This window comes from Pleurodeles waltl, chromosome 4_1 (genome assembly GCF_031143425.1).
Source record: "Pleurodeles waltl isolate 20211129_DDA chromosome 4_1, aPleWal1.hap1.20221129, whole genome shotgun sequence".
Lineage (NCBI taxonomy): Eukaryota > Metazoa > Chordata > Amphibia > Caudata > Salamandridae > Pleurodeles > Pleurodeles waltl.
In genome coordinates this window covers 200,193,519-200,220,961 of record NC_090442.1, presented here as the reverse complement: position 1 = coordinate 200,220,961, position 27,443 = coordinate 200,193,519, and the positions used below count along the sequence as shown (strand labels likewise).

Below are 27,443 nucleotides of genomic sequence, written 5' to 3'. Positions count from 1 at the left end.
ATGTAAACTATATTATTTTACAGTAAGAGCTCTGTTTTATTATTTGTGACTTACATTTCCCATTTGTTTCCTTCTTTAGGTGTAAATTCTTTCAGGTTTGTTTCTTCTTTATTTTCTTCTTTGGTTCCTTTAAAAGTGACCTGTTGAAGTACCTGTCGTCAAGATAGTAAGAAGACACAGGGGGTCATTCTGACCCTGGTGGTCCGAGACCGCCAGGGCAAAAATGACCAAAGCACCGCCAACAGGCTGGCGGTGCTTTTTTCCCTATTCTGACCGCGGCGGTACCGCTGCGGTCGCACCGCCGGGGCCGGCGGTTTCCCGCCGTTTATGCCCCAGCGGGGATAACCCGCCAGGGCAGCGCTGCCCTGGGGATTATGACCCCCTTACCGCCAGCCTGTTTCTGGCGGTTTGCACCGCCAGGAAGAGGCTGGCGGTAAGGGGTGTCCTGGGGCCCCTGGGGGCCCCTGCACTGCTCATGCCACTGGCATGGGCAGTGCAGGGGCCCCCAAACAGGGCCCCGGCCAGCTTTTCACTGTCTACATAGCAGACAGTGAAAAGCGCGACGGGTGCAACTGCACCTGTCGCACGGCCGCAACACCACCGGCTCCATTTGGAGCCGGCTCCTGTGTTGCGGCCTCATTCCCGCTGGCCCGGCGGGAATGTCGGAATGGGGGCCGCGTGAGTGCGGCCGCATGGCGGTTTCTGCCTGGCGGGTACTATTTATTACATTATATATAATAATAAACTTAAATTTTAATAGTAATTTAAGTAACATTATGATAGTTATACAGCATGACAGACTGATAATCCCAGGGCAGAAAGAGAGATACAAACAAGAGGACAGCTAAAGGAAGTGCTGCAACTTCCACCAACCGTCCCACAACAACCAGATGACCTCCAGTCATCCATAGTCACATTCCAGACTACACACACACTGGTGGTAAGCAGTCTTAGTTAGGACACACACATATCCCCCTTTGCCATTATAACACAATTAGAAAACAAAATAAATTACCAACATGGTACAGCTAGTAGAGAAATCAATTAAGTAAATCAAAATAAGAAAGCAAACTAGAAGCAAATGACAAATAAGCAACAATTCAAACATATACTTGGTCCTAAGTGTTTGATGATTCAAGTTAACACATAGGGCCTCATTAGGAGTTCGGCGGACGGTTTACGCCATCCGCCGAACTTCTGACGGGGAAGTTGCCGCAATGGTGGCTACCTCCCTGTCGGGCCAATTTAGAGTTTCCCGATAGGCCAGTGGGCGGAAACCGAGGTTTCCGCCCAATGGCCTAGCGGGAAACAACCTACAGCATTGTCTCCGGCTCGTAATCGAGCTGGCGACAATGCTGTAGGATGAAGGGTGCATCAGCATCCTCGCAATGTTCACTATCTGCAAAGCAGACAGTGAACATTGCAAGGGTGCTGGCCAGGGGGACTCCTTCACTGCTGATGCCAAGTGCATGGGCAGTGCATGACCCCCTCTGGGTCCACCTGCACCGGTTCTCTGCCAGCCTTTTTATGGCAGTACTACCGCCATGAAAAGGCTGGCAGAGAATGAGGTCATAACCCCAGGCAGCGCTGTTTGCAGTGCTGCCCTGACGGATTAGGACCGCCGCAACCGCCAGACAGCCTGGATCTCTGATCCTGGTGGTGCTGGCAGTCCCACCGCGGCACAACCACCGTGGTCAAGATATGAAGCTCGCCGCTATTCGCGAGTTTGGCAGTCAAGTGACCACCAGACTCGTGCTGAGGCCCATAGTCCTTGAGTCTTGCTGGTATCAGATTATCCCTGCACCCAAAAAACACAGACCATCTGCTTTTTTTCACTCACTGTAGAAACTCAGCACTTAAGTTGAGAAAGCATACTCAAGCAACTCTCATCTTCCTTCGCAACCCTCTCAAAGTCCACCATTAACTGTTTCACAGCCCTGAAATCCTCACTAACCTCCTCAACATAATGCATAGAACCATGTCTCTATCCTCCTTTCATCTCCTTGGATCTCGGCAACTTAACCCGCACATAATCATCTCTCTTCAAGTCACATGACCTGGTCTTTTTCATCACATCATCACTCACCTTATTCTTCAGCTGGTTATCCACAGCCTTTTATTTCATGCACCCAAACAAATTGAGAACCTTACCCTCAGATTGAACACCAGATAACCTCTTCAGTCTTTTCAGCGAATTCGAGCACAGAAGATCACAAACGTCTCTACTGCTAAGAGCACACAAAAGCAGCCAACCAAAACTGTAATTTTAACATCTTTGTGTTGAGTCATGTCCATGTGACACTCTTGACTAATCTGTAGCAACCTGCATCACACTTAGCAAGAAGGTTGATTTGCTGATTCATAAGAATCCTGAATTCTATTGGTGATTTCCAGATACAACAACCCCCTTCCACTGACAACGTAGCCATATTGCAGTAACCTGTCATTCCAAGCGGAAACACGCCTCCCTGGGCCAAACACCTTTGACATATTTCATAACTTTCAACAACACTTGATCCGCAAATAATGCTTCTTCCCATTCCTGCTCACCCACACACCTCTCAGGAATTCAGCTAACACTCGCAGCCAAGCATTCCGTATCCTGCTGATACTCACCATCAGTGTCAGCCTCATCTAGCTTCACAGGCAGGCGAGATGAACAATCAGCTTTTGGTTCATACCAATGGGAATCTACCCAACATCAAAATGACAGTCCAACAACTATGAACTTAAGTGAATAACCCTAGCAGTACCCTTAATTGAATTGAATACTACCACTTAAAAAAGGCAGAAATAGCTTATGATCAGAGTGCATAAGAAGTCTAGCTCCCCACACTTACAACCTGAATTTTTCAGCACACACATACAGGCTAACATCTCTCACTCAATCGCTGCAGCTTTCCTAAGCCAAAATGACACCCCAGTCATTTGACAACACAAAAGAAGTGAGATGATTGGATTCCTTGGCCAAAGGAATCTGATGGTGTGCCGAGTGCATATCCAATTTGGAAAACACCATAGCCTCTTTCGTAGTGGTACCCTTTTTATCAGTTTTGGGCAAGAGGTGCTCATTCACGCATATGACCTTGTCAGGGCTCCTCCAATCTGTGCACATACTCATTGCTTTTCTTATGTGCTCCAACAGAAGGAGAACAGTATAGACTCAGTGGGTTCGATTACAACTTTGCCAACACTTTTGTTTTTTAGCAGTTCAGACATCTCACCCCATACACTCATCGGAACAACATGTGTTTTACAGGAATAATATCTTCTTTGAGTTTTATTATGTATTTAGAACATGTACGTTTTCCTAACTTCCCGGTAAATCTTATAATTCCACTCCAAAACACTTTGTAAACTTCCCAAATTCCTCTCCTCAACCTACATCACATGTTGACTGCACCCAAGCTACAGTACGACACCATAACATCCCTAATGATGCCATTCCATGTTATCTTGGCTATATACATTTTCCCAAACATTGTGCATTAAATCAAAATAACCACATCAATGAATTTTCAAATCATTGTGCCCGCCCCCCACCCAGGATTGATGTCAGAATCAAGTTTCTGAGCCAAACTGCCCCCATCCATCCTCCTCCTTGATACTATAATGACCTTTGACCCAGAATCAGTTGGAAATTGCACAGTCACATTTCCCACCAAACAATCCTCAATGGGATTCATAGCCGCAGGGATCTCTCCTGCATTTAAAGTTACGCACAAAGCCATTTTTCTGAAACTGGCAGTCACCCCCACATTAGTCTCAGCTGTTAGCAGATTAGCTTTGACATTCATCTTGCACACTCTGGTAACTGATTTAAAATAGAACATGTGGCACATTCCTTACCTACTGCTGCACTTTGCTTAAAGGAAGCAAGGCGAAAGTTAGATCCAGGTCCAAAGCAGTTATTTTCATTGTAGAAAGACCTTTTCTTTGGACACAGCTTAGTTGCATTTCTCTTACTCTTTACTACATGCACAGTTTCATCCAACCCTTTGTTCAATTCATTAGCCAATTATTTAGAATCCTGAATGTTATTGACAATCTCCATTGCTTCTTCGAGTAATGCGTTCTTACAGGTCAGCAGTCTCTCCTGTAACCTCTTGTTGAAACACCTAGTTACAAGTTGGTCCTTAAAAAGTTATTCTCTAAACTTGTCAAGGTTGCATTTTGCAGCCAGAATTCTTAATGAAGCACCAAACATGTAATTTATTTGGGTGGCTCTTCAGCTAAACACTTGTGCCTCATGACTACAAGATTTGGTGGCTTACAGAAATGTTTTTCCAATCTTCAAATGTTTCCTCCTTATAATTTCCCAGTTCCTCCTCTCCATCGTCCAGCATACAGACTAGAAGGTGTTCGAATATTTGTTGCCCTTCCATACCTAGGGACTGCTCAAGGGTCCATTTTTTCCTGCCTGTCTTGAATTAGAAGCCATCAGTTGCATCAAGATAAGTATTAAATGTTCTAAACTGCTCCTTCCACTTAATGGGTTCTTCGCCCAGTAACTGTAAAAATATTGGAGGTGGATTAGTGGCTCCATGTTGATACAAATATATAGAGAGAAAACATAATTGGAACCCTTAAAAATATTCTAAGAACTGATGAATGAAAACATAGTATTTGTTCTTTTATTTCAAGATGATCTTGCTGATATATTCTGTTGCTTTATTATTACCCCGTACAATGTGCTTATAGATAACTAATATGTAAAATGCACAAGTATGGTCTGCATAACTAAAACCAAAATAGACTTCCCGATGGTGAAATGAACTTGTGTTGTGGCAGAAAATATTGTGTGTTTTACTGTATTGAAGAGTGCCAATGTTGCCAGTATAGCACCAATACACAAAGTAATAATCCAAAAATGTGATAGTCACTCACATGACCTGTTGCTATAAGGTAGTATAACCTTTGGTTCACAGACATTTCAGTGGGTGTCTTAATTTCCTAAATGGTAGCACACCGAGTTATCTTACCAGAGTATAATGCATAAACTGTGCCATTACAGATGATGAAAGCAGACCTTTAACAAAAGTCAACAAAACAACTCAACAGTCTTCAAGACACAGAAAGGAGGTAGACTTGAGTTCATGTGGCTTGAAAGCCATGCAATCCTGCAAGGTTTCCACAAGGGGGAAGTCCCAGTGCAGAAGTAGAGAGACAACCAACCTGAGGTAAGAATTAGTGAATGTAATCAAACAGGTCGAAATAAGAGGACACCTGATGAAGCACTGCCAAAACCTTCCACCAACCTTTCCCATGCAACACAACAATGACCTCATAGTATTCCATAACCACATTCCAGCTCCCACACCCACACCAGTGGGAAGGCGGCTTAGCTAGGATACAACACAAGCTTCGCTCTGCTTTATGAGCTACTTCTGTTCAATGTAGAAATTCTCAAGCTACTAATATTATTAATGCTGTACAAGTGACCAAATCAGTGAAGATTATATTTGTGGCCACCCTATGCACAATTACTAGTAACAAACGCATTAGAGCATCTGGCGGGGTTGTCTGCAATAATGTGACAAAAAAGGCAATGTGGAATGCTTCTACATGGATATTACAAAACAGTCATAGCTGCAATGCTCCTGGCATCAAGGTAATGATATTAGTAAATCTCTCTAGTGTTCCATGATTTAAAGCTCAAATATCAGCTTAAATATATTTTGGAAATATTTTGGAAGGTAATAACATTGGTAAATCTACCCAGTGTCCCATTATGTAAAGCTCAAATATTAATTTTAAATATATTTTGGAAATTCAGATATTTTTCATCAAATATCAACTTATGAGTTCTGAAAATACTTAAATTTTTGTCTCGAATATACACTTTACAGTTTTATTATACATATAGTAATTCAGCTATGCAAAAGTTTCACATTAGTAGGCTGGGCTACACTGCACACAGAATAGAGCTACTTGCAGATAGTTGAAAAGCTACCTGCAAAACTCGAGCTACTCGTTGATGAAGCCTGAGTTAGGGTGAATAGCTTGGCGGTTTTTGCACTCATGGGGGGTCATTACAACCTCGGCGGTCTTATAAAAAGACCGCCGAGGCTGCGGGAGCCAGAATACCGCGATTGCCGGCGGTATTCCTGGCTCCCCATTATGACTTTTCTGCTGGGCCAGCGGATGGTAACAGTGTTACCGTCCGCTGGCCCAGCGGAAAAGTCCCATCAACATTGCTGCCGGTTTGTAATAGAGCCGGCGGCAATGCTGATGTGCAGCGGGTGCAGTAGCACCCGTCGCGCATTTCACTGCAGTGAAATGCGCGACGGGGCTATGCCTGGGGGCTATGCCTGGGGGCCCCTGCACTGCCCATGCCAAGTGCATTGGCAGTGCAGGGGCCCCCAGGGGCACCCCAAGTCCCCTTTCCGCCAGCCTTTCAATGTAAGGCTCATGTAAGGCTGTTGCCGAAATGCGTTGGATTTTGCGCTGAAATAAATTGAATTTTCATATTGGAGGTGTCCTGGTTCTCCTGATATTTGAAGGAGTCTTTAAGGTTATATTAGGGTCTCTCGGAACCCATCCAGGACCGCTGTGTGGAGCACCTGCATTTCGGGACTTGGTTACGAATATATACATATATATACATTTATATACATACATATATATTGATTGTATTTATTACATTTTAAAGTGTTCGATAATTACAGAATGTTTTGATATTTTTGTGTGATACTGTAATGTTGATAGGATGCCAATCTTTCTGTTATCTATATATTGTAGTTTGATATTTTGTTTAAATTGATATTTTAAGGGATGCTATTGTTGATGTTTTTGCTTTTACCGTTGATACCATTCGTGCTCGATGTTTTAGTAGTTGATATTTTTTAGACAATATTTTTATATGATGATAGTTTGTATTTGATATTTCATAGTATAACTCTAAAGAACACTGAGCTCTCTTGCTTGGCATGATGTATGACTGTTATTTAAAAATATCCAAGGCTGCTTTAAGGTAGTGTGCATCCACTCCAGGTACAAAGCTTTCCTCGGGTGTTGGTGCACGGACTGTGCGCCACTTCGTTTGTGGGCCATATTCCGTGAATCTTTCAAAGGCCTATTTCCCACTGAAATTACATTTATAACATGGGCCAAAGTTCAGAGGTAAAGTGACAGAAGACACTGTTGGAATCACATTTGCACAAAATGTGCACTTACGTGATCAATGTCACAAATGAGCCCCACGAGTGTCTGCTATCCCTTCTGTAATTCCACCCTGCCCCAGGATGCAAAAAGCAGGTGCAATGTAATATAGCATTTTCCTTCAAAGATGTTACAAACAGCAACACTGAGGTAATGAGGTATTAAGTGATATACAAATACACAGCAGACCTACAACGCGCTGGAGCTTGACTGGATTACTCAGAGAGCTGGCTTTTTCCCTATAAAAAGCCCTAGACACAGATTATCTTTTAAAGAAAATATGTATATTAGACACTTTGAGTGATTTTCAGTGTAGATACTGTTTCCATAACATCTGCTGTTTGATCAGAAAGTTGTCTAGGGCGTTGCTTTCCAAACCTTTTAGAGCTGCGACTCACTTTTAGTATGACAGACGTTTGTGATCCATCTAGCTTTAATGGACATGAGGTGAATGATTTTTTTAATGTAAATAAAGCATCACATGGTAGCACAATGTCATTTAGAGACAGTACACTTTCCATTGAATGGTCATTAAATTGCACAGACATACAGTTATACTGATAAAACTATATTGCACACAAATGATAATGTGTGGAAAACAGGTTTCAGTGTATATTTATTATTTCTGGATCACCAAGTAAATTGTCTTTATCCTATTAAAAACTTTGGGCCTGATTACGACTTTGGTGGTCCTGGGATCGCCATGGTGGCAGCAACAGTCACCCCGCAGCAATGTTGGCGGTCCGACTGCCATATTACGATGCATGCGGTTACATTGACAAAAGACCATCGTGATCCCGCCGACATCACCAGCAAATCTAGACTGCGGCGTTGATGAGATAGGCCAATGTGTCTGCCGGAGGGCGGTCCGCCAGTGCAACCGCCATTCCATTTACGAGGTGGTGTTCTGCTGACATGATTGTGGTGGTCCAAACAGCACATCTGAGCAAGCGGAAAGAGAGGCATATAAGTCTGAAACTCACCTGCACTCAGCTTTTCACATCCGGTGCCACCACAGAGCCGATCGTACATGCACTTCTGTTGCTTGTGCTGCTAGATGATGCCCAAAACCACTGCTCTCATGAATGCAACCAATGACAAGCCAAGCACTTACCCATTACCAACAACTACACAGCAAATCGATGACCCGCCATGGACCTAGCATGGTGGGGTATGTGGTCCGTGGGCCAAACATATTTTGTGTTGGGAGTTGTATTCAACATATGACTTAATCACAGCCCTCTGATGCCCTCTATGGCCAGGTCACTGACACTGCACAGGCACACTCTTCTAAATTGTAAATGTGTGCACAATCAATATTCTGGGAAAGTGATGTGTCCATAACATTGTGTCACACGATAGCAACTCATCATCAATATCCCACCTACAAATCTAAGTGACACCCTCACATTGTTCACATGCCATGGCCTGTTGTGATATAAAAGATACATTTGGATGGATGTGTCATGAATCCCATCTTCTTTGCTAAACCTCTGTTATGGACTTCCACATATCACCCACATTTGATGATAATGCAAGGTAAATGGAATGCAAAATAATCAGTGTGAGAAACATTCAAAGGTCACAATGTAAAGAATCTCTGCAGAATAGGAATACCTCTAACAGTGGACCCCTGGAAAACTGGTGCCCTGGGCCACATATCACTTTGCGCATACCTCAAAACCACTATCTGCACAGGAACTGTGGCTTGATGTATATCAGGGACAACCAATAGTATACCCAAGTGCAATGCAATGCATATGTGAAAAATGTGTGAGTGTGAGTCATGAAAGCAAATACAGTGGTAACAGCATGGGTCACACATTTAGCTAAAGTAGGTGTAAGGTACACACATGTAAATGGACACGTCCATTAAAATGTATATTAAGGTATGACAATTGAACATCTACATGTGTGGACATACAAATCTCTAGCTTGCACACATTGAATAAATGTCCAACTTACATCATAGGGAGAAGGGGAACACAATTGATGTTGACATTGGCCAAGCCAAGATGAGATACTTGTCATATGAAATACCACCCAATGCAATGTCAGCCCCAATAAGATTACATCCCACGTATCCATCCATTGTACATTTCCCCCTGTCCTGTGTGCCTCCAGCACTGGTTCTAAGGTCAGATCATACCATCATCAAATGGATCATCAATCAGGGGGAAACAAATACAACTGTAGTCATACATCCCAAAGTATCCATGAACATCCAAATGGTAGAAAAGTAAATGCAGGACTAGCAAGTGTCTTTCAGCCAGTGCACAATGGCATCTTATTTTGAGATACTGTAAGAGGGTCTCCATGTAGTTGTACTCATGTCACTTTCAGGCTCCGAACACTAGACAAATGTTGAACTCCATGATGAGTGAACATCTGTTGTGACATGACTTACAGGTCTTTTTGGGCAAGTGCACAATGGCCTCTTGTTTTGAGTTACAGAAAGAGGGCCTCATGGTAGTTGTAGTCATGTCACTTTCAGACACCCACCACTAGTCAAATGGTGAACTCCATGATGAGTGAACATCAGTTGTCACATGGCTAACAAGTGTCTTTTGGCAAGTGCACAATGGCCTATTGTTTTGAGTTACTGAAAGACGGCCTCAGGATAGTTGCAGTTATGTCACTCTCTCTACTTTCCAACACTTGACAACTGTTGCCACACTGCAGTTAGGTTGGACCATACATTTACATGTTGACACAAACCATGGGTCCTGGGATGATCTTTTGATATTAGAACACTTACAGACCCTATTCCAACATATGGCATGTGATGGAGATTGATACATGTGATGTTATGTATGACAAATAAATATTGACAATGTACTGTCTCTGATACTTTGTTTACTGCAGGTTATGAGCGTAGATGAACAACACAATGGCAAAATCTGAGAGGCAAGCATATAGGACATTGAGTTTTTGTGATAGTTTTTGTTGTGTGACTTACCAGATTCCATTCCTCCAGCTCTTCTTGTTAAGCCCTCGGGATGCAGGATGGCCAAGGCCTTCTCCTCCCAAGGAAAGAGTTGTATTGGGGCGCTGGGAAGACCACCACCAGTCTTCAGGGACTCCAGGTGTTACCTGGAGGCCAGTGAATGCACCTTCCTCCTCAGGTCGTTCCACCTCTTCGAAATATCCTTATTTGTGCTCAAGGTGGTGCCTATAGCATTCACTCTGTCAACTATCCTTTGCCACATTTCCATTTTCAAACAGGAAGGAGTATGCTGGACTTGGGCTTTAAACAATTGTGGCTCTACTCTCTGATTTCATCCACCATGACTCTCAACTCATTCTCTGAAAAACGTGGATTTTTGGAGCGTGACATGAGTGAAATTAAAGTAGGTGACAGTGACTAACAAAACAAGACAAGTAATATTTGGGACAAAAAATAAAATAAATTAAGAAGCGTGTGAAAGGTGAAAAATGGGATAGGAAAAAAAGGCTGCCTTGTGTATCACAAATAACAAAAAGGAGTGTGGTCTCTGCCTTGCTGTGCTGCAGTGGAGAAGCAAAGGATCAATATCTGGGATGGGGTGTGATTTATAGTGTGATTTGCAGCTGTGTCCTCTGGACCAATGGATGTCAGCTGTGCTGTTTTTGAATCCATCCAATGGCCACCCTTATGGTGCTTTGCTGTGAGTGTACTGCGACGTCCAACAACTGTCAGCTAACTGCTGCAAGGGGGCCACCATGTCAACTGTGTTTTTGTAATTGGCTTAGCAGTTGTCTTCGGCCATGAGGCCATCTGAATATGCGTCACCAACATTGCAGCCCGCCGTCTGCTGGTGGACAGAAAAATGTCTACGCATTCGGCAGTTCAACCTACATACAAAGTAATACGGCGGAGTGGTCTTCTTGGTATCCCCACCACTGGGGTCTGGCGGCCCGAACACCAAACTCATAATCGGGCCCTTTGTTTTCATCACACTTCAAAAACGTGCTTCATTTTCGCTTTCCTGACTAATGAATGTATACAAGTAACTTACCAGTATTTACACTTTGTTGTGTGTTACAAAAAAGTGACATTCTGCAGCCTTTACTTTCACATATCATGAAAACCAGAAAGATTGTCACATAATTAGGTTTATATTTATTTTTATTTTTATAACTGAGATGGGAGAGGAGTTTATAAAAACCAATACTCATGTTAAAAACATAAGTAATAGGAGACTTAGGATGACAATTTACCTAAGTCTTTGAAGCACAGCAAAAGTGACCAGATAAATACAGAATTTAAATGACTCTTTATTTATTACTTGGACTTTCGCAAAACAAACTAAAAATTGGCCACAGTTTGGGAAACACTAGCCAGGGCCATGTTCATATTTGTGCTGACTGCATTCTAGTCACATTCATTTAAGTTATCTGAGAAGTAAATTCTGGAAAAGGTTTACTAAAGCATTAAGAATTATGGGTCTATTTTGACCTCAAAGGTTTGATCTTAAAGACACATTAATGAGATGTGCATTGGATTGGGTTGGATTGGATTGGCAAGGATTGGAGCTTTACAATTAATGGGATTTGAAGTAGAGAAGACAACAAAAAAATCTTATCTAATGAATTCTGTTTGTTAATAAGATGATAACTGGATGGAGACAAAGGTCAATTTGCAGATGAAGCAAATAGTGATTGTGACTAAGTGAGTGCAATGATAGTCTGTCATACATATTTGTGATGGTGATTGTCTCGGTGCTGCAACTTTCTGACGCTTGCTTGATGGTTGTTCTTTGTAAAAGCTCTTAGTATGTGGAAGAGGTAATTGACATAGATCTGCTACTGAAGTGCATGTCAGATGTTTTTAGTGGTTTACTGATAAATACAAGGTGGGTGAATGATCGATAGATGGCCACATAGGACTTATTGTGCCTAAGTTAGATTTTTTAAGAGTGGAAAAGGCCTCCTTTGAGGGTGTTGAGGTAGACAACCTGTGAGAGGGAAGCGCATACTCTGTTGAGAGGAGCGTGACTGCTTCATCAGTAATGGTTTTCGTGATAGGGGGAGGTAGGATGTTTTTGTAAGAACTTGCTTTGAGATCTCCAGATATATTGTACTGGCGCATTATCCAAGCACAATAAGACATTTGTAAATGAAAGCCGTGTTGACCATTGTCTCAAAATGAAAATCTTAAGATTGAAAAGAGCTATAACCATGCAACGAGATACAGACAATCTTAGTTTAATTCCACAGGCGAAAATGAACTGGCAAATACTTACCAATGATGATGAGCATGATTCCGATCACCACTTGGAAGAAGAGGGAGATGCTGATCAGCACGATGAGCGTGACGTAGTACTGGAACGATGGACCCTGTTCTAGCACAGCCTTCAGTTGTGTTGCGTTGGCCATGAACAGTGCCACGTCCAGCATGCTCTCTGCCACACTCTTCTTTGTGGCATAGTGATTAATGTTGATGGGAATCTCATCTCTACGGGAAGGATTGCCCATCTGCGAAGGGAAAGAGTCAACCTGAGACACAGAAGTCACATCCGCCATAGAAAAGTGATAGTTTGTTCTGTAAGCCAACAAAGGACTCATTCATCAACAACATAAGGTAAATCATGAATGCTAATGCTATGACTCACAAATACAATAACACATTTTAATAAAGCCAGTTCAAATTACTTTATTTATAGATTTTTGAGTCTGTCAACTCAAAGCTTGGAGCAAATTTGTTTTTGTTTTTATCTCCTCGTGGTTAAGTGGTGAACCAGTTCAATGCAGAGACAGCCTAGTCTATAGTAAACCTGGTGCATATTCTGACAGGCCAGTTTCTTTGAAAAGCTTGCTGTGTTGGAGCAGCACAGGAAACACTGTCATCTAACTCTCAGATGCTTGACCCTATGATGGCCTAGTAGGCCAGTGCAAAGGACCCAATGAGAGGAGGTGGCTAAAGGGGGCAGCTTTTCTCTTTAGTTTAGAGTAAGGGAATGTGAAAGTTAATAACATGAAAGAATAATTGTGTGATTGTTATAACGCTCTACTCTTAATTACATCTTATAATCTTCTTTGTCTGCCTTGCCACTGTCCTTCAGGCCTTCCATGTTACCGGGTCTACTGTAAATTAGGGTAATGGCCCATTGTGAAACCCACGCTGTACTGGTCTAAAAGGGGAAGGTGCAAGTCAGACTAAGGGGCATTGTGAGGGTCTGGATGAAAATTCATACTGTGGGACAATGTAGAACTTCTTTGTAAAAACGTTTAGGGGCTGATTTAAGAAAAGTGGCGCTGTACCCATTGCAGCGCCACTATTCTTGCGCCACTTAGCGCCCCCCTACCGCCACCATGTGTGCGCCATATTTAAAATACGGCGCCACCATGGCACAGAGTAGAGGTTAATAGCGACAGAATTCCTGACGCTATTGATGTACTCTGCAGGAGTGGCACCAAAAATATGGCGCTACTGCTGCAGAGTACATAGGGGCCCATCGTATTGAACAGCATGGCCCCCTTTTAACGCCTGAGCAGGCGTTAAAAGTGTTGGAAAAAATGGTGCAAGGAATTTCTTAGATTTCCTTGCACCATTTTTTCGCTCCCCCTAACAGGGAGATGCCCCCCTTGCATACATTAAGCCTGGCGCAGGCATAATGTGGCGCAAGGGTTTACAAACTGGCGCAATTCATGCATTCCGCCAATTTGTTAATATGGCGCGTGTAAAAATACACTTTAGCGCCACCTTAGCGTCCAAAAAATGATGCTATGGAGGCGCTTAGGTGGCACTAGGGCCTCTTGAATCAGGCCCTCTTAATCTGTTGCATTACCTGTGCTCCAGTGTCTAATACCCATACAGGTACATTGGTAGGACCCTCTAGATATCTCACAAATTGTATACCAGTGTATGGTGCAGGATAACACTGTGATGCATTGTGAAAGCTCTGTGGATGTGTCAGTAGCAGGATAGCTGTGCCTGTTGCAGGTCAGAATAGATGTGCATTATGAGAGCTCTGCTGATGTCCCGGTACTACACTAGTAGTGAATGACGTACGGTACAAAAAGAGGAGCAGTGTGAGAGCTCGGAGAATGACTCAATACTGACACATCAGTGCTGGTCATTTTAGAGCCCTAGTCTTCCAGAAGGCTCAGTATGTTGGTAGGCCTTCCTTTTGTGGCACTATTTTATATGCCTGCCGACATAATGTGTGTGTGCACTCTGGTAAAATCTGAAGTATTGGAATAATTCATTGGTTACCCTTCAGGCCTTCATGTGACACTTTTTAGCCAACATATTTACAAAATATGCCATGAATGCAGTATTTGTTCCCAATGGGTCTGAAGTCTTTTGAAGGAAGAACACATTTGCTCTCTGGCTCACAGAAAAAACACATTTGGCTCACTTGCCCAGTCTACGCAAGGTATGGCATGAATATTTATGCTTGGACTGGTTTTGATTTCTTGTCCAGCTCTTGTATCCATTTTTGTCTCCTCTGACTAGCCACTCTGATTTCTCCCTCAGTTTTTCCCTACTATCGCCTCCCTTGCCTCTTTGAGTGAGTTGATGTTTAATTTTGTAGCACAATTTCGATCCTAAATTGTCTACATCCAATTTTGGAAGGTTGTAGTTAGCTCAGAACCCAAAATACAGTTGTGTAGGGAAAAACAGGATCAGGTCTTTAAGTACAGTCTACCCATGACCATATCTTCTCCTCCTCTCGCCACCTTTGTCTTTCTCTAGGCTTTTTCTACCTTCCTATTTATTGTCTCATATGCTACATATCCGCTCTGCTGCTCTGTACATAATCTTTTGCCATCACTACTTTCTCTCCTCTCCCTCTCTTTTCCTATTCTGGTTTCTAATTTTTTTTTGTGCAGTGTAGGATCAGCCATTTCTCTCAAATTGAGCTCAACAGTTCTATATCACTCAAGGGTGGAAGATCCTCAAAATTATATCTTCCAGAACTGGTAATGACACAGGTATTTTTTACCCAGGGCCGTTAATGATTTGACCAATGAGTGAGGCAACTTCTCGGATATTGTAAGCAAAAAGTAGCGGAGCAGTGATGTATTACATGGTAGGTGCATTGTAGTTCAGGAACATACGACAATAGCACAAGTAGTGATGTCTAGTATGTACACTAACAGTAACAGTATAAAGAATCCAACAGTTGTGCTAAAAAGTCATTACTAAACAGAAAAAAGCATTAAAAAATCCACATCATTTTTGGGAGCACACAAACAACAGCGCAAATCGGCAGATGATCTTGGTCGCATGAAGAGTTCAGTCGACACATGTTTCATCCGTGCCTGAGGACTTCTTCAAGGCTCCACACTAGCCATGTAGTGACTCTGAAAAAACATTATGAGAACCGAGTCTCAACCAAGAATCCATCCAGTAGCAGTTCAATACATTGCCAAAGTAGCTTCAAAGTCCAATATCTATTTAACATCTTAGATGATAATCTCCAAAAAAGCTTTTGATGGTCCATGAAAGATCTGTTTTTTGATATTGTGCCTTTAGGTTGTTCACTCACCATGCTAGTTCGGCTGCCAGGAGTTAGATCTGTTGTAACAATATGAACCGTAGACTTTGATACGTCTTTTGAAAAATATCTTAACTCATGGAGTGACCTCCACACATATTCCCATAGTGATACCCTAAGCATGGTGATTGAATAGCTTGAAGGCAGAATATGAAAAAACAGATCTTTTATGGACCATCCATAACTTTTTGGAAAATATTGTCTAAGAGGTGAAATAAATATTGGACTTTGAAGCTATTTTGGCAATGTATTGAACTGATACTGGATGGATTTTTGGTTGAGGCTTGGTACTCATAATGTTTTTTCAGAGACACTACATGGCTAGTGTGGAGCCTTGAAGAAATCCTGAAGTAGGGACAAATCACGCGTAGGCTGAACTCTTCATGTGACCAAAATCATCAACACATTTGCGCTGTTGTTTGTTTGCTTCAACAAAGAATGTGGATTTTCTCATGCCTTTTTTTTGGATGTTTAACTTTTTAGCAACTGTTGGATTCTTTAGACTGTTATTGTTAGTGTACCTCACTACTTGTGTTACTGTCATATGTTCCTGGACTACAATGCACTAATTATGTCATACATCAGTTAAGAGTGCTCTGCTACTTTTTGCCTGCTTGAAACGTACACATTTTGGCAGCAGATGTGTTCTAGTATGTTGAGCTCCATTGCTTATAAGATTATTGAAACTAAGGGAGATGTGCAACTAATAGATCACTGTTGTTTTGCTTTAAGTTTAATCAACTTCTCCGATATGACTGCCTCTGCTCCTGCCTCTGCTCAATCAGCTCCTAGGAGGTGGTTATCATTTGTGCTTAAACCTTTGAAAGAGAGGATGTGGTTGATGGCGGGCCACAGTTGTGATAAGGTGTGCTGCAGAAGCCCAGCCTCTGCCCAATCAGCTCCTACAGCAAGGAGGTGGTTATCATATGTGATGAAACCTTTGAAAGAGAGGATGTGGTTGATGGCATGCCGCAGTTGTGATGAGGTGTGCTGTGAAGCGGGAGAGAGGGGACTTTCTAGGTGTGGGTATAGTTTATTTAAATGTATGGCAACTTATAAGGGTAGAGCTAATCTGCAGGGAAATTTGCCCGTGCCAGAAGGGCTGGTCTGACAGGTCAGTGCGTGGGCTTGTTGGATTGTCTGGAGAGCCAGGTTTTACTGTAATTTCCCTGATATAAACACAAGCACTGCCTGTGCTACGCATAAATGCATGTAGTCTTCCATACCTTGCAAACCACCTAAACAATGTTTTATTTTGCATTTTTGTATAGGGAACTCAGCAGGAGAATGGTAAGGGTGTGGCATGTAGCTGGTGGTGCATTTTGGAGCACTCGCTCACAACCATATTCCTAAAGCATGGTGTGGCAGTGCAGTCATTTACAGACAGCGTAGTTTCCATTAAAATGGGCACTTCATCGGCACAGGTGCAAAGTTTAACCGATAAAACTATATACCACACATATGATAATGTTCATGGAAACTGAGTTTCAGTAAATATTTATCATTTGTACATCACAAACTAAAATGCATTGATTTGTTTTGATCCTATTAAAATATTTGTTTCCCACACACTTTACAAAAAGAAAGTGCTTCATTTGTGCTTTCCTAACTGCTGCTGTATTTTGAAATATTTGTACAGTTAATTTAGAGGTATTTAAATGTTGCTGTGTGTTAGAAAAAAGATGACATTCTACAGCCTTTCTATTCACAGTCCCTGCACCCCAGCAAGATTGTCACATAGGTCACTTTAAACATTTCTCTCAAGTTCAGTCAGGGAAAGGAAAGTAGGCACCAATCTCCCAAACTGAGTAAACAGCAATTTGTATGAGGACATCACCTCACATTTGACCTCTTTATAGATAAAAACTAAATGTACAGGTATATTTGTTGCTCGTTCACGTTCTAAACGCCAGCATGGTTATTTTGGGATGCTGCACCCCCACTTCCAGCGCCTCTGCTAGCTATCTGATTCGCCAGTGGCATGGGAGGCACTTTTTCCTTGGTACCTGATCATATTTTGTCCCAATCCGGCCTCACTCCTGTTACTCTCACCTTTATAAACCGTTCGTGATGTAACGCTATCCTAATCATCCGCTAGATGGCGGCCGAGACTTTTTATAGGTCTCTTAAAATAAATATATGAAATGGCATTTATATTAAGGAGCATTTGAAAACAGCCTATCTTATTTTGCTCGGCAGAAACATTCTCTGCAGTCGAACGCCTCCCTCCAAACAAGGATACCATGTTTCACTCATGCCAAACTGGTTTTCCCTTCTCTTTTCACGTACGCTTACATTTTTACTCTTTTCAAGCTCGGTTGCATGTTTCTTCGACTTCTGCGTGTCTGTCTTCGCAGTGCCCTTTGACCCGCTTTCGGCTCGCTCTTTCAGAGAACTGCTCAAAACGTGGTCTCCGGTTATTATGACGGCCTCCCACAGGGCTTGTGGTGTGGGAGGGTTCTTCCGGACCGACTTTGAAACTGGTCCTTATCCAACTCGAAATTCAGCTCCTTACGTTTACTGAATTTCTCAACAAAAGCTGTAAAAAAAAACCTTTAGAGCATTCCATTTCAGTGATGCAATCCCTGCTCACATTCCACATGTTTTTTTTTCCCTGAGAGCATTGGGTATTTCCCGGTGCAGGGTTTCAATAGTGTTTTCATGCTGTATGGCTCTTGTCTACTGCACACTGACTCTCCACCGGGTGTCTGAATGAGTTTATTTGTCGGTGCTGGTTTCTGATGGACACGACTGAGCGCTCTGAGGCACAAGGCAGTGAGAGGTTCTCACAGCACTCGTTATTGAATCATAAAGGTGTGCAGACAACATGCACATCCAATCCTTGGCCTCTCTGCCAACGAGCGCACAGAGTGATGGTCACATATGTTCCAAATTTTACTGTGGGAAAGTGTGAGATATGCAGATAGAGGTTTTTTTTTAATGTGTGTAGAAAAGGGGCACACTACACAAGAAAGGTGTGTGAAGTGGTGAACGTGTGTCTGAGGCACTTCAAATGCAACTACTACTTTCACAGACCTTAGTAATGTTTAATCCATACTCTCATATTTTCAGAATTAAAACATTTTCAGTTTTAAATATTCGTAACAAAATTGTTGTTCATTAAGCTGATAAAGTTAACATGCATTAGCAAAGCCAATAGGTCTGACTTGTTTTAGTTATAATAGTTTGTTGTTATATGACATGTCTGGATGCAATAACAGAAAACTCAAAGAGAGGCACCCACATACTAGCCAGGAGGCATACTGTGTGAAGCATATGATTTTAGTTTACATGTTCTAAGCCACACCTCTCTGAAAGGATTCCTACTTTGGTCTCTTTGGCCATGTCCCTTTTTTATGCCACTTAAAGCACTAGCTTACAGCTCCCCCTATATGGCTGCCAATGATGATAACCCCTCATCATTGTGAATACTTTTGTGTTTGGGGTACTCCACAACCCCTTCAATCCATTGCCCTGTGCACAAAAAATAATAAAAAGGTCGTCCAGGGGCTATCCAGATTAGAGAAAAAACATTTCTCTTTACACAGTCCTGCAGCACTAACAATAGCCAACAATAGGCATTTTAGGATGCAATATGGCATCGTTCACTGGATGGATTCTTTAACAAAGATAATATGTATCATTTATAACACAGACTTCAATAATAACTGGCAGACTGCATCAAAGCCAGCTCCAACCACAGCAAGGACATCTTCATCATTGTCAGAGAGTTCTCCTGCCCATCAGCCACTGAGAACATGATCCCCCATCTCAGGAACTCTGCAAGTATCCACCAGCAACAGTAACTTCAAATCCTAACTTAGAGACCTCCACAGCCTCCTCACGCCAACTGGCCCTACCCATAACCCTTTGCTTAGTGCATGAGAGCAGCTCACCACACAAAGCACCAAGGCCACCATGAACTCTATCCACTTGAGCACCCACTGACCCCTCCCCCACCATGTCTTCAACCTTTTGATCAAGAAAATCAGCTGCAAACTCACCTCCATTCTCAACACATCCATCAGCACAGCCACCTTCCTCGAACCATGGAACAATGGAAGCATGCAGAGGTCGGACCCCTCCTCAAGGAACCCTCTGCTGACCCCAGTGATCTTAAGAATTACCACCCCATCTCTCTGCTCCCCTTCCACGCCAAAGTCTTATGGAAGGCCATCAACCAACAATTCACCAAACACATGAAGAACAACAACCTGCTGGACACCTCCCAGATTGGCTTCCGCGTCAGCCACAGAACCGAAACCCCCGACTTGCTGCCACCAATTACATCAGAACCCTCCTCGACCGGGAGACACAGTGGCCCTGAGGCTCCTCAACCTCTCAGCCAGGGGCGTAGGAGACAATAAATTTCTGGGGGGGACAGGGACAGCCTTGGGGACTTTCAATCAACCCTATACAAATCGTTCGTTGTTTACGAACTGCAGGCTCCGATAAATATACACAATCATATATAATGGAAGTGAAATAGGGAGAAAGGAAGGCATGTTTACACAGTCTGAAAGTATCTTTTATTGTTATTTATATTCACAAAGTACTTAGCTCAATTGTGAAAATAACATGTTGATTAACCTTGAATCTTCATGCACCAAGCAAATCAAGGTAGGAGGGTAAAAAGGAAGAACATACCCTTTGCGCCCCACACCCATCATGCCCTTCGCCTCATGCCAATTGGAACCGCACCGGAGAGATCAAAAGCGATTAGGTACAATAGTTGTAAACTGTGCTCGGAAACCATACTTCTACTCCTGTGTGTGATCTTGGGAAGCTCAGCTCTTGGAGTTACAGTCTATATAAACATGGATTCTCTAATCTCTGTATAAACTGCAGTCACTAATTTCTTTAGAAACGGCTGTTTGTGATACACCAAGTCACAGCGTGTAAAGAAAAGACATTCACTGTTTATAAAGAAAAGACATCAGAAAATGACTATGATAGGGTTATTACAGTCGACTTCTGACATTACAATGCCTTCTGTCAGAGCTAGCAGCCAAGGTAAAAGGCAGATCAGGTCAAGGAGCATAATTAACAAAGCTGTTTAAAGCAAAAAATTGAATGTTGCTTTTCTTTCTTCTGCTCTACTTTAATAGCTTGGAATGACAGAACCTATGCACTAAGGTTTTAAGTGGTTTGTGGGAAAGTTGGTGGTGTGACCATGTATTATATGGGGTAAAATACCCCCTGTGTACATAAGGATATTGCAAGTCACCTTAAAGTTCATACCTTATAAACAAGCAGTGGCAAAGCTAATAGGTCTTGGCTATGTAAGTTCCATTGCCTTTGCCAATGTGTTTTAGCCATGCTGTACACTAGTGAGACTACTATTCAGCATGGCTCAAAGTTAATGGCATAAAGGAGAATGATGTGTCATCGACTGGTGTGGCATAGTATCATGAAGTAAGTAGAGTGTCCTAGAATGGAGCAGTAAACTTAACTTTGAAGGAACAGGGGTCCCTGGAAAAAAATGCAACACCACTCCCATAAACAATGATAATAAAGTAGTATGCAAATGGAATGTTTTATGCATTTATTCAATCAAAATATAAAAGATCAAATGTAGTGGGAAAACATCAACAGGGGAAATCGAGAAAGACTGGTATTCGGGCATTACACAAGTTATCTGGATGACCCAATGTCGCCAATTACAAGAAAAATTTAAAAAGTAGCATGTATAGTACAGTGGTTTGGAGGAGGCTGGCCTGGTTTGTAGTGGGTACCTATGGTACTTACACCTTATACCACATCCAGTTATCCCTTATTAGTGAAATGTAGGCAGTGCCTAGATGCCAGGCTCTCTAGGTGTGGCTGTAGCCAAGGCTTATCTAGGAGACATGCAAAGCTCATGCAATACCACTGTAGTCACACAGTACTCACACACATGAAAGAAAATACTCAGTGTTACAAAAATAAAGGTAATTTATTTTAGTGACACAAATTCCAAAAATACCATAGAGACTATACTCCCTTAGGAGGTAAGTAATACACCAATTATATACACTAGTATGCAGCAATAGCAATAAAAACAGAAAACAGTACAATTAGTGAAAATCACAATGGTAAGAAATGGGCCTAGGGGAAACACAAACTATGTACTAAGAAAGTGGAATGCAAATGTCGGTTTCCCACCTAGGCAAGTGTGGTGTGTAGAGGGGCGCCGGGAATATTAGAAAATACCAAAGGTAAGTAATAGAACCCACCTCAGAGCCCAGGAAAGCAGGAGTAAATCACAGTAACTTTCCCAGAACACACAAGAACACGAGAAAGGAGATAATGCAAGAACCAGAAGATACTTCAAGACACAAAGGGTGGATTCCTGGACCTAAAGACCTGTGGAAGAATGGGACTAGGTCCAAGAAGCACAGAAGAGTCCAGGGAGGACAGGAGCCCCCGCTAACCCGAATCAAGGTGCAAAAGAAGAACCACTGGTGAAGAACAACAGTCAGTACTGCACCCAAGAAGATGGATGCGGGTTGGTGCAGATGATATCCCAAACCGGATGGATGATTGCAGTCTGGTTTGCATCGCTGGATTCCACCAACAAGCTTTGGCACAGGCAAAGCTCATGGTTAGTTGAAAATGGCACTGCCCGGGACCAGGAGGGACCTGGCGGACTCTACCCAGCAGGAGGAGTCAGAGGGGGCTCTCAGCAACTCAGAGAGCCCACAGAATACCAGCCAGCACGGGGACAAAGGAGTTGCAAAAGGAGGCCCACGCAGCACAAAAACAAAGGATCCCACGCCGCCAGAGAACCACTCAGGAAGTTGTGCATCTCAGGAAGGAGTGCTGGGGGCCGGAGCTACATTGTGCACAAAGAATTTCATAGAAGGATGCCACACGCCTTGGCAACTGAAAAAAACATGGTGCACGGGGTACTGTCTTGCGTGAGAAGGCAAGCTCTTACCTCCACCAAAGTTGAACAGTAGGACGTCAGGACCATCGGGACCACTTCAGTCTACCACCCGTGATGCAGGATCCATGCAACTCATCAGGAGAGGGGACCCATGCAGATGGTCATCATTGCAGAGAGGTGCCTGCTGAACCAGGGAAGTGACTCCTTCACTCCAAGGGAGATTCGTTCATTCTTCTGGTGCAGACTGAAGACAGGCTGTCCTCTGAGGATGCACGACCGGGAAACAGCTGCAGTTGCTGGCAGGAGCTGAAGTTACAATGTTGCAGAAGTCGTCTTTGCTTCGTTGTTGCAGTTTGTGGAGTTCCTGGAGGGTCCAGATGCAGTTTCTTCGGTGAGAAGGTGAAGTAAAGGATGCAGAGGATTCCTGCTGGAGTCTTGCAATCTGAATTTGAAGATCCTCCCAAAGGAGAGACCCTAAATAGCCTTGAAAGGGGGATTGGTCAGCTGAACAGGTAAGCACCTATCAGGGGACGGCTCTGACACCACCTGCTGGCACTGGCCACTCAGATGCTCCCAGAGTTCGCTGCCAACTTGGAATCCAAGATGGCAAAACCCAGGGACCCTCTGGAGGAATATGTGACAGAACAACTAGGTCCTAAACAACTATAGCCTAAACCACTACTTCTAAACAACTAAAAAGCCTCTACAACTAAGTACTGAACAACTACTGTCTAAACAACAATTGTGCCTGAATAACAATTGCCTGAACAACTACTATATATTTATATATTCCAAACAACTAATTAACCATAAAAAACAAAAAGAAAACCTTACCTTAAAATTAGTTGTTCAGGCAATTGTTATTCAGGCACGATTGTTGTTTAGACAGTAGTTGTTCAGTACTTAGTTGTAGAGACTTTTTAGTTGTTTAGCAGTAGTGGTTCAGGCAAGTAGTGGTTTAGACCTAGTTGTTCAGGATGTTTCCCCTCTGGAGGAGCTCTGAGCACCACACCTGGGGTGGTGATGGATAGGGGAGTGGTCACTCCCCTTTCCTTTGTCCAGTTTCATGCCAGAGCAGGGACTGGGGGTACCTGAACTGGTGTAGACTGGATTATGTAAGGAGGGCACCAAATGTGCCCTTCAAAGCATTTCGAGTGGCCTGGGGAAGGAAGCTACCCCTTCCAAACCTATTTCCAAAGGGAGAGGGTGTAACACCCCTCCCCCAAAGGAAATCCTTTGTTCTACCTTCCCGGGCTTGAGCTTCTCAAGCAACAGGAGGGCAGAAACCTGTCTCAGAGGTGGCAGCAGCTGGGGCTGCCTGGAAAACCTCAGAAGGCTGGAATGGCAATACTGGGGGTCCTCTAAGGAGCCCCCAGAATGCATGAAATCATACAACCAATGCTTGCAAAAGCCTTGGGGTATGATTCCAACATGTTTGATACCAAACATACCTATGTTCGGAGTTACCATTATGTAGCTGGGAATAGGGAGTGACCTATTTCCAGTACACGTGTAAAATGGCATCACCGCACACCTGAAGTCTGGGAAAATGGTCCTGGAGGTAGTGGGGGCACCTCTGCTAGTGCAGGGGTGCCCTCCCACACAGGTACTCTGCACCCTGCCTTCAGGGCTGGAGGGCCTGCTATAGGGGTGACTTATAAGTGACCTGGTGCAGTGTAACTGGCAGTGAAAGGGTGCATGCACCTTTTCACGCAGGCTGCAATGGCAGTCCTGCAGAAGCCTTTGCATGGGCACCCTATGGGTGGCAAAAGAAATGCTGCAGCTCATAGGGATCTCCTAGAACCCCAATGCCCTGGGTACCCAAGTACCATATAATAGGGACTTATAAGGGGGCACCAGTATGCCAATCTTGGGTGAAATACTGAGTTACCAGTATGCAACAACCATAATTTAAGGGAGAGAGCATAACTGTTGGGGTCCTGATTAGCAGGATCCCAGTAGACACACTCAAACACACTGGCAAACAGGCCAAATGTGGGGGTAACCAAGCTAGAAAGAGGCTACTTTCTTACAAGGTAAGCATCCACAATAATGCTTTACAAGCTTTTATACACCGACTTTTACATGAATGACTCAAATAGTGAATCAAGAAGTCATTAGCTCATAGTACCTATGCTTATGCCAACTTATGTACAATATCACAAATTCAAGTCAAGGTACTTTGGCCGATGATATTTCGATCCCCTAGATAAGTATCAGGATCATCCTAAGCCTTTGTTAAGCTTGAGTTAAAAGGGTTACAGAGTGCTTGTAACCAAAACGGCCAAGATAAATCTGACTCGCGTCTCCTATGAGTGACAAGGCAATCAATGGAGATCTGAATCTCTAATCAAGCGCCAATGCCATAAAGTAGTAGTAGAGTGGAGTAGTGTCACAGTGTAATAGAGTGTCATAGAGAGGAGTGGCAGAGCGTCGTAGAGTGGAAAGGCATAAATATGAGTGAACTGGAGTAGAGTTAAGTAAAGTAACGTGAACTTGCATAGAGAAAGTTGGGTAGAGTGCTGTTGAGCATAGTACATTGTTGTATAGTGGAGTGGCATAGAGGGTTGTGCAGTGGCGTTGAGTAGAGTACCGTAGATTGAAGTGGCATAGAGTGGTGTGGAGTGGCATAGAGTGGAGTAAAGTGGAATGGAGTGGCGTATAGGGAGTTGTGTAGGAAGAGTGGAGAAAGTGTTAGAGTTTAATGGAATAGAGTGTCAGAGTCTAGTATCATGGAGTGTAATGTCAGAGTGAAGTGTCATAGAGTGGAGTTGGGTGGTCTAGAGTGAAGTGGCATAGAGTACAGTGGTGCAAAGTAGATTGGTGTAGAGTGTGGTGGTATAGAGTGCGTTGGTTTTGAGTAAAGTGGTGTAGAGTGCATTGACGAAGACTGCACTGGTTTAGCGTACAGTGCAGTAGCGTAGAGTGGTGAAGAGTAGAGGGGAGCAGAGTGGAGTGGCACAGCATAGATTGCAGTGGTTCAGAGTGATGTGTCATAGAGTGATGTTGTGCATGGTAGAGTGGAGTGGTGCAAGGTAGAGTAGACTGGTGTAGAGTGCAGTGATGCAGAGTAGAGTGGCATAGAGTGTAGTGGCATATAGTACATTGGTGTAGAGCGCAGTAGAGTGGCATATAGTTGAGCGGTGCAGAGTTGAGTGCCATGGTGCAGAGTAGAGAGGAGTATAGTTCAGTGGCAGAGTGCCGTGTTGCAGAGCAGAGTGTCATTAAGGGCAGTGGTGTAGAGTAGAGTGGCATAGAATGCATTGGTGTAAAGTGCAGTGATGTAGAGTAATGCAGAGTAGAGAAGAGTGGCTTAGAGTACAGTGGTGCAGAGTAGAATAGAGTTGCATAGAGTGCCGTGGAATAGAGCAGATTGCTGCAGAGTTCAGTATAGTGGTGAAGAGTAGATTGTTGCAGAGTGGAGCATAGTGATGTAGAGTGCAGTAGCATAGAGCAGTGCAGAGCAGATTGGAGTGGTGCAGGGTACATTGGAGTGGTGCAGGGTAGATTAGACTGGCACAGCAAAGAGTGGAATTGCGTAGATTGCAGTGGCATAGAGGAGATGATTTCAAAGTAGAGTAAAGTGCCTACAGTGGAGTGGTATAGAGTAGAGTAGATTAGAGTACAGTGGTGCAGAAAAGAGTAGAGTGGGACAGAGTAGAGTGGCATTGAATGCAGTGGTGCAGAGTAGAGTGGCGTGGAGTTCAGTGGCAGAGTGTAATGTTGCAGATTAGAGGGTCGCAGAGTACAGTGGTGTATTGTAGAGTGGCATAGAGTGCAGTCGCCTAGAGTGCTGTGGCGCAGAGTACAGTGGCATTGAAAGCAGTGGAATAGAGTGCTGTGGTGCAGAGTAGATTGGCATAAAGTGCAGTGGCATAGAGTGCATTGGTTTTGAGTAAAGTGGTGAAGAGTGCAGGGGTGTAGTGTACAATGGTTAGAGTAGAATAGCATAGATTGCAGTGGCGTAGTGTAGAGTGCTGCAGAGTAGAGTCATGTAGAGTGGAGTGGTAAAGCATAGATTGCAGTGGCGTAGAGTAGCACAGAGTGGAGAAAAGTGGTGTAGGGTGCAGTGGCATAGGGTAGTTTGTTTCAGAGTACAGTGAAGAAAAGATAGAGTAAAGATAATATACTTCAATGTGCTTAAGTATGTAACGATAACAACAACATAAATAATAACGCTAGGTATAACAGCCCAAAATGAAATATGGCTTCTCCCTGTTAGCCATGCTATAATCAAGCCCTTCATTACCTAGATAAAAAAGCATTAAGCATAAATCTTAGAAAAATATACCCTTCTAATACCTAAATTGTTGTGGGAAAGGGTAAAATCTGGGCCCAATTTCGACTTCACTGTTTCACCAACTGGTGTGATCTTAGGTAAATACAAATATTGTGCTTCACAGAGTCTCCTTTATAGCCTGCAGGCACCAGACTGAGTGGGACTCTGTTTCCTCTTTAGATCTTCCTCATTGTTCTGCAGCTCCTCTTGAAGTCATCCTGCAGTGCTCCTCTTCAAGGCGGCAGCAGGGGATGCAGACAGTAATCATCCAAAACTCTTCTCCTCCTTGTGCCCTTTGTTCTTATGAGCACCCTTAATGCCCACAGCTGTGAACAGGACAAACAAAACGGCAGAGGGCGCAGGGGGCCTCAGGACTCACCTTCATTCTGTTACCATCAGATTGGAGGATGGTCCCTACAGGGCTATTAAAAGTAGCGCTTTTGTGCGTAATGGCCCTCTGAATATTAGATGTAAAGGGGGAAATTATTTTGTACCCTTGTCCCCCCCACCTTCGCCCCCCGTGTCCCCCATCCTCCAAAATCTGGGGGGGATACGTCCCCCGCGTCCCCCACACTTCCTACGCCCATGCTCTCAGCAGCATTCAACATCATATCCCACCACACCTTCATCAACAGATTCTATAACATCA

At 43.4% G+C, this 27,443-nt stretch overlaps 1 protein-coding gene across 2 annotated transcripts in view; it reads right to left on the bottom strand.

Moving 5' to 3' along the window:
* Window positions 1–27,443, bottom strand: part of NINJ2 (ninjurin 2) — a 421,493-nt gene that overhangs the window by 39,708 nt on the left and 354,342 nt on the right. The window contains exons 1-2 of one of the 2 annotated variants that reach the window (XM_069228125.1): window positions 17,943–18,014; window positions 12,387–12,618 (exon numbers count right to left, since the gene is read on the bottom strand). In XM_069228125.1, the coding sequence (XP_069084226.1) occupies window positions 12,387–12,618 (232 nt within the window). In that variant the 5' untranslated portion in view covers window positions 17,943–18,014. Of the gene's footprint in view, window positions 1–12,386; window positions 12,619–17,942; window positions 18,015–27,443 lie in introns of those variants that run through there. The other variant, XM_069228124.1, reaches the window with a different exon arrangement.